Source organism: Lethenteron reissneri, chromosome 49 (assembly GCF_015708825.2).
Source record: "Lethenteron reissneri isolate LAM-NWPU_2019-01 chromosome 49, ASM1570882v1, whole genome shotgun sequence".
Taxonomy (NCBI): Eukaryota; Metazoa; Chordata; class Hyperoartia; order Petromyzontiformes; family Petromyzontidae; genus Lethenteron; species Lethenteron reissneri.
Genome location: NC_083827.1, coordinates 10,109,607 through 10,121,961, shown reverse-complemented (window position 1 = coordinate 10,121,961; position 12,355 = coordinate 10,109,607). Strand labels below are relative to the sequence as shown.

Sequence of the window (12,355 nt, the reverse complement as noted above, 5' to 3'; positions counted from 1 at the left end):
GAGCTCGAACGACCATCGCGAAACAAGCGGTCGGTCCAGCCATTTGTTTCGCGTCGATTAATCGACTGAGTCGACGAATCGCCTCTGCTGCCAGATTTGCCTGATGCCAAACTTGTGCTGTGCTAGCCAAGAGCCCTCCACGCAAGCACCCTGGAGACCATTGAGGGTTCAACCACAGCCAATTGCACGGAACGCACTTGCGGGTTCTGTTGAATGCTTCGTGTGAGAGCTCAGCTGGGCATCACCTTGAAGGGCTTCTCTGACTCTCTGCAGAAGAGCCATTTGCCATTGTAAGCAGCGAGGACTGAGAGCAGAGGTGGGGGGAGAGAGGGCCCAGGGCACTCCACCACCTGCCCCACCTGCCCCACATCACCACGTACGCGCCTCCAGCAACAGCTCCGGGGAGAGAGAGCGAGAGGACGAGGGTAGCGATAAGTACGGGAGGCAGTGGCTTATAAGCTGTCTGTGTGGGGAGCTGTGCGTCTAAGGGAGCTGTCTGTGTGGGGAGCTGTGTGTATAGAGAGGTGCCTGTCTAATGGGGCTGTCTTTACAGGGAGCCGTCTGTTTATGGGAGCTGTCTGCATTGGAGGCTGTCTCTGCGGGGAACTGTCTGCCCCAGTAGCTGTCTGTCTCGGGGGTGGTTTGTGTGAGCAGCTGGCTGTCTAGTGAACTGTCTGTATCGGTAGCTGTTCACATCGACAGCTGTCTGCCTCGGGGCTGGCTGTGTGGGGAGCTGTCCGCTGGCATGGAGGAGCTGCTGCTGCTGGTGCTGTGCGCGCTGGGCTCGGTGCTGGCGCCGTGCCCGTGCCGTGAGTGCTGGAGGGACTACGTGAGTCACGGCAGCTTCACACACTCCCAGCGACACGCGCACACTGCGACACATAATCAGTGTAACACACAAAATACAAAGATCCCCCGGATAGCCTTAACAGCATCGATAAAGCTCAGCACGGCACACGAGGGGGTGGGTGGCAAACACCACGCCTGCCCGCCTTTGTCTCCCCAGTGGCGATGTTTATACATCGCACCAGGTACTCATTTGAGGCTTAGTCGACCTAGGGGAGTCCCAAGATCGGTTCAGATAATTGTCATCACTGGTGTTGGCCGTGAGCATGAATCATACATATGATCCATGCACACACTGATGCACACACTAGGACCCACCCAATCCTTAACCACGAGTATAGGGTTACCCAAATCTCCAACACCATCCTTAACCCCATCTCCTAACCTTGTCCCTATCTCGAATCCATTGCGGGACCTTCAGTCAGCTTGCAAAGGTAGATGAACATGTTTTATTCATAGTATGTACTTTACAAACATCGTCCACTCGCGTGCTATGTATAAAGTTCCTCCAAAAACTAATATTCAGCAACAAATGATGTGCGTGCTACATAACCTTTATATATGGCATGTTACTGGTAGGAACCTCCTGGTTACACCAGCCCACAGGGGATTATTGTGTCCGCCCGTCGTGCAGGGAGGGGCTGGGTGGGGAGGGAGGGGCTGGTCACCCCGTGGTGCCCTTACAAAACTCAACGTTTAACCTACTCACGCCGGCTTGTGCCCGCCCTCACAGTCGGGCATATTTGCGGCATACACCACGCCGCTGTTGACGCTGGCCATTGACCGAGCAACCCAACGTTCCTACCAGCTCCCTCCGCAGGAATGCGTTTAAATCTCATTTTGTTTTACAAAAGAACCCTGCCGAAGCAGGGTAACGAAAAATTGGTTTCAATCTCCTTGGATTGTTCCTCTCCACGGAAATCTTTAGTAAAAGGCGAAAGATTTATTCGCTTTGAAGAGAAACCAGAGTTAACGTTTGCATCCCCACACGTGGGTACATATACCACCACGAACTCGCTTTATCCTATGGGTCCCTTACTTCGCGGCCTCACATTTAGTTTTATTTTAACAATACATAACCACGGTACAATATAAATTCGGATTAGTGTTCACTTGACGGATATTCATATGCATACGAAGATTATTAACGTAAAAAGAAAACAGTATACATTCGTGCGCACTGCATTTCGGTTGTGCATAAATTAGACGATTGGACCAATGGCGGACGGAAGTGACGTTAAATCAGAGACCTTCGATAGCTTTTAGAAAATGAAAACTGGGTCCGAAAAAAAACATTAAATACGAAACAATCCTTTAATCTTTTTAGCGAAGGAATATGTCTTGCTATGTTTGATTTCTGATGAAGTATATAAATGGTACATTTTTCGGCAATACTGCACAGTACCTTACATATAAAAGGGGCCGTCCATAAATGACGTCACGCACATGGGGGGAGGGGGGGGAGTCAGACCTTTGTGACGATGTGTGACGAGGGGGGGGGGGGTGAGAAATGTGACGTCACATCAAAATGCGCAACTTTAAATAAATATAGACAACACGTTCTACTTAATTAAATATACGTTTTAATAAATGTTTTCTCCTACAACATCAGAGTGCAGCGGCACATCAAATACGTACTACAATGACAATAGTTTAAAGCGATTAGAAGCATGTTTTAGGGGTTTTTGGGGGGAGGGGGCAGATCTTTGTGACGTCATATTTGAGGGGGGTTTGACTTTTTGTGACGCCGTGTGACGAAGGGGGGGGGGGGGGTCAAAAATCGTCAAAAATCGCGTGACGTCATTTATGGACGGCCCCAAACGTACTCCGCATAATCCTCAACATTTTCCGGCAAAACGTTAAACTACGTATTTTGATGCATCTTCAATTGTCGACCAAACGTGTGAAATCATCAAATCAAGAGGTTATTAAAACATGTTCAACCGTCCAACACAAACATTATGAATATTCTGTATTCGTGTGAGCGATCGATCGATCGATTGCTCCGGTGTGGCGGGCGCAGACCTGAGCAATCGATCTCACAATCGATAAATAAATATATAATGTTGCCCGCGTGTTTCATGTCGTCGATTTAGCAGGCACAAGCTGTAGCAAATCTAAAACATTGTACGCATTTCTACATGTTTGATAAACGAACATGTTTAATACCGACTGACCCGATTGAATGTTGTCAATAATTGAGGATATATTACGCAGGGTTATTAAATACAAAGGGGGGCGCTTCAAAAAAATGTGAACACTTCTGAGAAAGTGCAACAACATCACGAGAAATGTGCTGCCTCCTCCGAGCTCTGGAGACCACCTGGAGAAGATTCCAGGCCACGCGTTGACAACGATGGCGAACAAGTGGAGCAGACTCTTTGAAGCTATTAAGATACATTTGTGAAAATGTTTTAGTGTAGTATCCGTTCTTTTTCCATCAAAAACGATAGTACCGTATAAGTGTTAAAAATTTTAAGTATCCTCTATATTGTTGGGGTGGGGTTCGCTTTGTCCCTCACATTAGGAACCTCAGGTGCATATAATGAATTTTTATCATAATTGCAAACTAACGAAAATAAATGAAGCTGTCCACTTTAAAGGGACATTGTCCCCCCGTGCCCCCCCCCCAAGCTTCACCCATACATATATACAGTAGTAATCAAACAGTAACAAATATAATGCCATATCTAACCCTCACCAAAATCCTCATCCCAATCCTAGCCTAATTAAAGCTATCCATATTCCTAAACCAATTCTTGACCCTATCCTTACTTACCCCCTATTCCTGACCCCAGCCTCTAACCGTAATAAAATCTCGATTTAAAGCTTTCGTGACTGCAGGGATTCATCTTCTTGGTTCTTTCGGTAAAGTCACGTAGAAGGGAAATAATAAAATAATAAAAATAAAACGTAATAAAATAATTCTCACGACGTTTCGGCCACAATGCAAGCAGCCGTCCTCAGGTGAAGAACAGACGCTGTCTTTCCGGCAGACGCTGCCTTTCCGACAGACCTGTTCTTCACCTGAGGACGGCTGCTTGCGTTGTGGCCGAAACGTCGTGACAATTATATTATTACGTTTTATTTTTATCATTGTATTATTTCCCTTCTACGTGACTTTACCGAACGAATCAAGAAGACGTAATAAAATCGCTTGTGGCAGATCAAGTGCGCCGACGAGGGGCTGGAGGAGGTCCCACTGCTGGACCCGTCCCTGCTGGAGAACGACCGTCCCATCAAGAAGCTCTTCCTCGGAGGCAACCGCCTTCGCGTGCTGCGAGCCGGCAGCCTGGCGCGCCTGTCCAGCCTCGAGCGGCTCAGCATTCGAGCCTCGCGCGTCGCCCAGCTCGAGGCAGGCGTCTTCCAGGGCCTGCTGCGACTCCAGGTGGCGGGGGGGAGGGGGAGGGGGGTCACACTTCTTGTGTGTTCGATACGTGGAGTTCCGAACCATCTCCAACCTCCTCCATGTGGAGTCCAAACCTCTTTGACGTGGGTTCTAAACCTCCGCCCAACCTCTATGTGGTGTCCAAACCTTCTCAACTTGGGATTCCAACCTCCTCCACGTGGAGTCCCAACCTCCCCCACTGTGGGTTCTAAACCTCTTCCATGTTGCTGACCCAGGCCACTCTTGCAAAATGAGACTATCCTGATCTCCTGAGTTTTCACCTGGTGTTAATTAACAAAAATCAAACCTCTCCCGTGGTCCCTCGCCAGGTCCTAGAGCTGCAGGATAACGAGCTGGAGGAGGTTCCGGCTGACCTGATCACCGACCTGCCGGCACTGCGCACGCTGGACATGTCCGACAACCGCGTGCGGGTCCTCCCCGCGGAGGGTCTGTCCAGGCTGTCGCGACTCCGTGACGTCTACCTGCACGGGAACGCACTGCGAGAGCTGCCACGCCGTGCCTTTGCGGGCTGCGTGCACCTGCGACGCCTCTACCTGCACGGGAACGCGCTCACGTGAGTGCTCGCAAAATTCCCAAGGAACATTAGCGACGAGTTTCACCCGAAGCAAGGTTCACGGGGCAGAGCGGGTGCTGTCGTGTCCCTGGTTTCGAATCGGGGTTTTGGCCACCCGTGATTAATCCGGGTGGTCAAGTGTAGCGAGTTCATAGTCTCAGAGCAGTCACCAGTAACGAACACAGAGACCCACAAAGAGAGAAAGTCCTCCTCCTGCTCTGCCCCCTTTCCCCAGGTCCCTTCGTGCAGACGGGCAGTACTTTGCCGGCGCTCGCTCGCTGCAGGTGCTGGACCTGCACGGCAACCAGCTGCTGGTGCTGGACGTCGCTCTGCTGCTCGAGCTGCCGGGGCTGCAGCTGCTGGACCTGTCCAACAACCGCCTGCGCTCGCCGCCGGCGCTCAACCTGCCCCCCCGCGACCCCCTGCCTCCCCTGGGGCCCCTTCCCAACCCGCGACCCCGCGAACCTCTCACGAGCACCACCGTGGCACCGAGCCCCAGCACCAGCCCGGAGCCCGCGCCGGGGCCCGCGCTGGGGCCCCTGCAGCTGCGCTGGCTCGTGCTGCACGGGAACCCCTGGGCCTGCGAGGACGTGGACGCGGTGTGCGCCCTGCGGCAGCGGCTGCTGGACGCGAGAGTGCGGGTACGAGGAGAGGTCGGGGGTCCGGAGGGTGCACCCAGGGGTAGGGATGGGGATCGAGACAGGAGACGGGGACAAGGATCTGGGATGGGTGGGAATGGGGGCCCAGGGGTAGGGATGGGGATCGAGACAGGAGATGGGGACAAGGATCTGGGATGGGTGGGAATGGGGGCCCAGGGGTAGGGATGGGGATCGAGACAGGAGATGGGGACAAGGATCTGGGATGGGTGGGAATGGGGGCCCAGGGGTAGGGATGGGGATCGAGACAGGAGATGGGGACAAGGATCTGGGATGGGTGGGAATGGGGACCTAGGGGTAGGGATGGGGATCGAGACAGGAGATGGGGACAAGGATCTGGGATGGGTGGGAATGGGGACCCAGGGGTAGGAATGGGGATCGAGACAGGAGATGGGGACAAGGATCTGGGATGGGTGGGAATGGGGACCCAGGGGTAGGGATGGGGATCGAGACAGGAGATGGGGACAAGGATCTGGGATGGGTGGGAATGGGGGCCCAGGGGTAGGGATGGGGATCGAGACAGGAGATGGGGACAAGGATCTGGGATGGGTGGGAATGGGGGCCCAGGGGTAGGGATGGGGATCGAGACAGGAGATGGGGACAAGGATCTGGGATGGGTGGGAATGGGACCCAGCGGTAGGGATGGGGATCGAGACAGGAGATGGGGACAAGGATCTGGGATGGGTGGGAATGGGGGCCCAGGGGTAGGGATGGGGATCGAGACAGGAGATGGGGACAAGGATCTGGGATGGGTGGGAATGGGGACCCAGGGGTAGGAATGGGGATCGAGACAGGAGATGGGGACAAGGATCTGGGATTGGTGGGAATGGGCACCCAGGGGTGTGGATGGGGATCGAGACAGGAGATGGGGACAAGGATCTGGGATTGGTGGGAATGGGGGCCCAGGGGTAGGGATGGGGATCGAGACAGGAGATGGGGACAAGGATCTGGGATGGGTGGGAATGGGGGCCCAGGGGTAGGGATGGGGATCGAGACAGGAGATGGGGACAAGGATCTGGGATGGGTGGGAATGGGGGCCCAGGGGTAGGGATGGGGATCGAGACAGGAGATGGGGACAAGGATCTGGGATGGGTGGGAATGGGGACCCAGGGGTAGGGATGGGGATCGAGACAGGAGATGGGGACAAGGATCTGGGATGGGTGGGAATGGGCACCCAGGGGTGTGGATGGGGATCGAGACAGGAGATGGGGACAAGGATCTGGGATTGGTGGGAATGGGGACCCAGGGGTGTGGATGGGGATTCATAAGAGATGGTAGGAGACTCAAATAGGGATCCGTGGTGATGAGGATATGAAATCAAAGTGATTTGCTGCTCATATTCTGTTTGCAGCCGTGAACCAGAAACGGAAATTCCAGACTCAAATGAGGGAGAAAGTCTCCCATAGAACAACCCCTGTTGACTTCCTCAAAGAGTGTTACTTATTTTATTGATTCTGGAGGGGCAATGGGCTGAGTCAAGCCCCTCACCAGGAATGGAACTCGCAACGTTCCGATAAGGAGCCGCTTGCTCTACCACTGAGCAGACACCTTGGCCAGATAATAATTGCACAATAGTGACTGTCATAATTGCAAAGTTAAGTCACACTTGCAGGTGCAATGTTCTTGTTATTTGTTTTTAAAGTGTTGGTATTTATTCTCCGGTTGCGTTCTTTGTTGTCGGAAAAAACAACTCTTTGATGCTTAGAAATGGCGAATGGGTAGCGGCAGAATTGGTGTTCAGTGTTGACATCCGCAGACGTCAGCGTTAAAAGTCACAATGCGTTGAGGACACGGCGAACATTTTGGCCCGTATCATGTTTTGTTGAGACCAAATTAAATGGAAATTACATTTATTTTACATTCTTTCTTGTCGTGTTTAATCATACTCAAGCCATGATCTATCCACGGCTGGATGAAGGCCTCCGCAAGCCATCTCTTACTTTCTGTTGAAGCAACGTTCCATATAGCTCCTCCCTTTAGCTGCCACTCCACCGTTAGTCTCGACCTCCAGCCGTTATCGCTCCTGGCGATGATTCCTAGCCAAGCCTACTTACTTTCCTTAACAGTCAGTATGACGTCTACAATTTGCATATGTTCTCTGTATTCATCTATTTTCACGTTACAATGTACTCTTGAGTGTCGTAATGCCACCAATTACTCGGGCGAGTAATCGGTGCTGTTGCGGTTCCTGGCAGGTGTACTACGGCCTTACCTGTGCGTCCCCGGCCTGGGTGGCCGGGCGTAACGTCTTCACGTCGCGATGCCCCCACGATCTGACCACCACCACCACGACCACCAGAACCACGACCACCAGGAGGACCACCACCACCACGAGGACGGGCCGGCCAGGAATGCCGGGCGACGCTATGCAAAGGTCAGAGGACATATCTAATAATGCCTTTATGACTCAACCCAAACAATGAATAGCTTTTTGTAAACAGATTGTAAACAAAAGCGCAGCTTTAAAGTCACGATTATCAAATGTCTGTGAGCACCTCAGACGGTACACGGGGATAACAGTTTGAGTCCTGCTGTGATGAGCTACAGACCTATGGATTTTCATTAGGAGTATATACATGCCCAGGTAAGGAGTATTTGAGAAGCAATATTGTAAGGTTTTTTTGTACATATCTACGTTTTGTGTTTCTCTTTCACAAAGCAGCAACCGGGCGATGCCGGCAGAACCAGTCTGATGCAGTTGTGCCATGAGCTCCAAAGCAGGCGTTGTCGTGACCTCACGAGCATGCCATATTAGTAGAATGGCACGTCTTAACCATAACGTTGCAGTATTTTTCATCATACTTTTAAACTCGTGCGAGACAGTCCAGGACACGCGACCTAGATGTGTATCTGCAAGCAGTGCCAGATTATCCTCGTAGCAAAAGTAGCACATGCTACGGGCCTCGCACTTTCAAGGGCCCCGCGCTAAATTCTTTCAAGCTATCAATTCCGGTTCAGTGATTCTGCACTTGCTTTATTACTATAGTAATATACTGCCTTCAACTTTTATGAACGACTGGGTGTTTAAGGTTAGCGATTTGTCTTATTATCTGGCTATATAGCAATGACAACATTTCTTTACTATGCAAGTTAAACATTACGTGTTTTAATATTTGAGTGTTTATTTTTTTTATTTAGGGCCCCTTTATAACATATGCTACAGGCCCGCACTAGCTTAATCCGGTACTGTTTGCAAGATAAATGGTTGTTTTTCGGTCACCTCTTCCTTCCTGAGCAACAAATATGGCTTTCACATATATTTAGTGGGCAACCTCGCATCAATACACACATCAGCGTTATCCAAATATAACGCAACAATAACGACCGATTAAAAACAGGCCCTTGCCATGATAAACTTGAGGGCGACAATTAGAAGCAGTGTTTTTGCCAGGTTAAAAATACTCCCCCTCCTAGTACTGAATTAGTGCAGCTAAGATGCTCACAGTAATTAATACGGATTGCTTTCAGGCCGTTTTGAAGCGACAGGCCTCAAGTGGTCGTTGTCTGTATGAAATGAAGTAGTGGATCATTATAGGCCCATGGGCAGTAGATTCACCGCCCCTGCTTTAAATGAACATCTGTGCCATTCCCGGCTTGTGTTTGTTTGTTTCTGCTGAAGGACCACACAAACTACAAATCCTGCGAGAACCAAGCTGCGTGGAACGAAACCCCAGAAGGTGAGATGCATCTGAGTTCAGGTCACCTGCTCGATCAAACTCCACGTCAATTGCTCCAGGACCCTCTACATATTTCACGCCGTTCCACATTGATCCCTTTGGCAAATCCTTAATCGCTCCATCTCCTAAGTGCACCGCCTCTAAGACAGCCAGATGGAGGTGCGATACTTCATAAAATTTGCTTGCAAGTTTGTGTAATAAACAAAGGTATGTTTGTCACGTGAAACAATAATGTTGCAGGGGCAAACGCTTTGTGCTATGACCATGGCTGATTCCCAGCCAAGGCTACCTCTTCAACAACTGACGCTGTATCACTTGACTGAGGGAGGGTCAAACAATCTCCAGGATCAGCACAGTGTGTGGCGGCATTCTTCAAACAGTGGACTGACAAGGGGCTGTACATTGAGACCCCCACTGAGTCTCGAGATGATTTTTGCGTTGGTTTCCATTGAATGAGTTTTTCTCGGAACTGATATTCAGTACGCATCATGAGTGGATATCCGTGCCAATGTAGTGTCATGTATACATACATGTATGTATGTTGGAATTCTTTCGCATCGTACGTAGCCAACCGTGCTTGACTGCCTCATATGCCATCCTCTTTCTGACCTCTCCGTTGTCCATTTACATTAGCCAGTTAATTTGCAGGATCTTACGCCACCGCTTACACGGACGCATGGTCTGGTTTCCCCCGTCGCGTCTGCCTGTTAGCCGGTGGCCGGGCGGCCTGCAGATCTCTCTGGCCAGTCTGGGGGGTCAGGGGGCCACACGCCCTTCGCCTCGGACCTTCTGCCCCATGGCGTGTGGCTGCCGGGTCCTGACGGGTCTCTGCTCGGAGGAAAGCAGCCGGCGTCTTCCCGCCTGCCGCCAACGTCGCCGGGTGCCGTGCTGGGCACGCTGCTGCTGCTCACGGCACTTGGCTGCGTGTGCGGGTTCCTGTCGAGACGCGCACGGGCACGTGGGGTGCTGTGGGGGCAGCAGCGGCAGGGGAAGCAAGGGCAGCAGGCGGTGTTGGGGCCGGCAGGCAGGGATGCGAGGGCGCGGGGAGATTGATGATCATGGTGATATCAGAAGCGCTCATGTGTTTGGTCTCATTGGTAAAAAAAAAAATCAAAACGCTCGCCCTCCACAAAATCTCATGATCACGATTGTCTTGCTGAGCTCTTTGATGTGTTTTCAACATCATGTCCAATGTTTTGCTTCACATGCTGGGTGCCTTCTTCAGGAACTGAACAATTCAGTTACAATGATCAAGGCATGAAGAAGCTCCAAGCACGTGGAGCAAGGAATGATGTTAATTACGTTTGACACAATAGTGAGCAACACGCAACATAGCCTGACAACACAACCAGGGAGTTCCTTCCCCAAGCCGTCCGTGCTGTTGACTCCCTGCGTGTCAAATTCAAGACCTTTTTTCTTCTGCCTATGACTGACGGCCTCGATAAATGAAATAGTGTCCACTGTTTCTATAACGTGTCTATAGATGCGGTTGCGTTTAGACGCTGCTACATAGATCCACGTTGTAATGTATAATGTTCTACAGTGTCTTGCTGTGTTATTTTGAGACATTTGATCAATTCAGTTGTATTATGCATGTTCATATCTGCATTAGGCTGAACATCGATCACACTCTGCAATGTAAAGCTCTGAATTTACACAAGTTTCTCAGCAGGTCACTGGGCTGTTTTAAACACATTTATAACTTGTAACAAAGGGTGGCATGAGTAGTGAGTGAGGACATTGATGACATTTCCACAAACGTGTTGATGGGATTTAGCATCAGGTGTGTAATAACCATGCCACGACAAGCCTTGCCGCTGTGCTGGGACCAACATTTAACAATCATTGCTGATAAACTGTGGCCGGTGATGTCCACTGACACGAAATAATTTCTTATTTACACAAGAAAGCTTCAGTGATCCTCAATACTGTTTCAAGAGAATCATGTTTGGAACCTTTGCGTTTAGGTAAAAGAAACAGGAGGACGTTGAGAACACGTATGGTTGAGGGAAGAACACCCACACTCCACTATTCAAATAGCCTGACGGCACCTTCTTGCTGCAATGAAGCCTGTAGGTGCCTCGATTTAACCTGTAGTAAAAAGTGCCAAATAAAGCATGTGTTCAATTTCGATTTAAAACTTTCGTGACTGCAGGGATTCATATTCTTGGTTCTTTCGGTAAAGTCACGTAGAAGGGAAATAATAAAATAATAAAAATAAAACAATAAAAATTCTGTTGAGGACAGCTGCTTGCGTTGTGGTGGAAACGTCGTGAGAATTTTTGTTATATTTTTATTAATTTATTATTTCCTTTCTACGTGACTTTACCGAAAGAACCAAGAATATAAAGCATGTGTTGTGCGAGGATCAGTATGAGTGCTATTTTATTATTATTGATGCTGTATTTTTTGGTAAAGGTGAGGTTATTAGGATCCTTAAGAGGTTTTTGGGTTAGATAGCATAAATATAAATGTGTCGATAAACCCGCCACCACCAATTAGTAAGGAGGAGTGTGGTGAGTGTGGTGAGGAGTGTGGTGAGGCGAGTGTGGTGAGGAGTGTGGTGAGGAGTGTGGTGGTGAGGAGTGTGGTGAGGTGTGTGGTGAGGTGAGTGTGGTGAGTGTGGTGGTGAGGAGTGGGAGGAGGGTGGTGAGGAGGGGGAGGAGTGTGGTGGTGAGGAGTGTGGTGGTGAGGAGTGTGGTGAGGTGAGTGTGGTGAGTGTGGTGGTGAGGAGTGGGAGGAGTGTGGTGAGGAGGGGGAGGAGTGTGGTGGTGAGGAGTGTGGTGGTGAGGAGTGGGAGGAGCGTGGTGAGGAGTGTGGTGAGTGAGTGTGGTGGTGAGGAGTGGGAGGAGTGTGGCGAGTGTGGTGGTGAGGAGTGTGGTGAGGAGTGGGAGGAGTGTGGTGGTGAGGAGTGTGGAGGTGAGGAGGAGGAGTGTGGTGGTGAGGAGTGGGAGGAGTCTGGTGAGGTGAGTGGTGAGGTGAGTGGTGGTTGAGGGGTGTGGTGGTGAGGAGGGTGAGGTGAGTGTGAGTGTGGTGAGGAGTGGGAGGAGTCTGGTGATGAGGTGAGTGTGATGGTGGTGAGCAGGAGTGGGAGGAGTCTGGTGATGTGGTGAGTGTGGTGAGTGTGGTGGTGAGGAGGGTGAGGTGAGTGTGAGTGTGGTGAGGAGTGGGAGGAGTCTGGTGAGGTGGTGAGTGTGGTGAGGAGTGGGAGGAG

The 12,355-nt window shown here is 50.7% G+C and overlaps 1 protein-coding gene and 1 non-coding gene across 2 annotated transcripts; one reads left to right on the top strand and one right to left on the bottom strand.

Annotated features, from left to right (window-relative positions):
• The first annotated feature begins 199 nt into the window (after window positions 1-199).
• Window positions 200-11,232, top strand: LOC133354823 (chondroadherin-like protein). Its single transcript, XM_061571968.1, has 7 exons — window positions 200-829; window positions 4,013-4,234; window positions 4,564-4,808; window positions 5,044-5,449; window positions 7,660-7,838; window positions 9,084-9,141; window positions 9,853-11,232. Exons 1-7 carry the CDS (start codon window positions 746-748, stop codon window positions 10,192-10,194), a joined length of 1,536 nt encoding a protein of 511 aa, XP_061427952.1. The 5' UTR covers window positions 200-745; the 3' UTR covers window positions 10,195-11,232.
• On the bottom strand, window positions 1,701-1,818 carry LOC133354965 (U5 spliceosomal RNA). Its single transcript, XR_009756653.1, has one exon. It is a non-coding gene; the product is annotated as a U5 spliceosomal RNA (small nuclear RNA).
• Window positions 11,233-12,355: the final 1,123 nt, after the last annotated feature.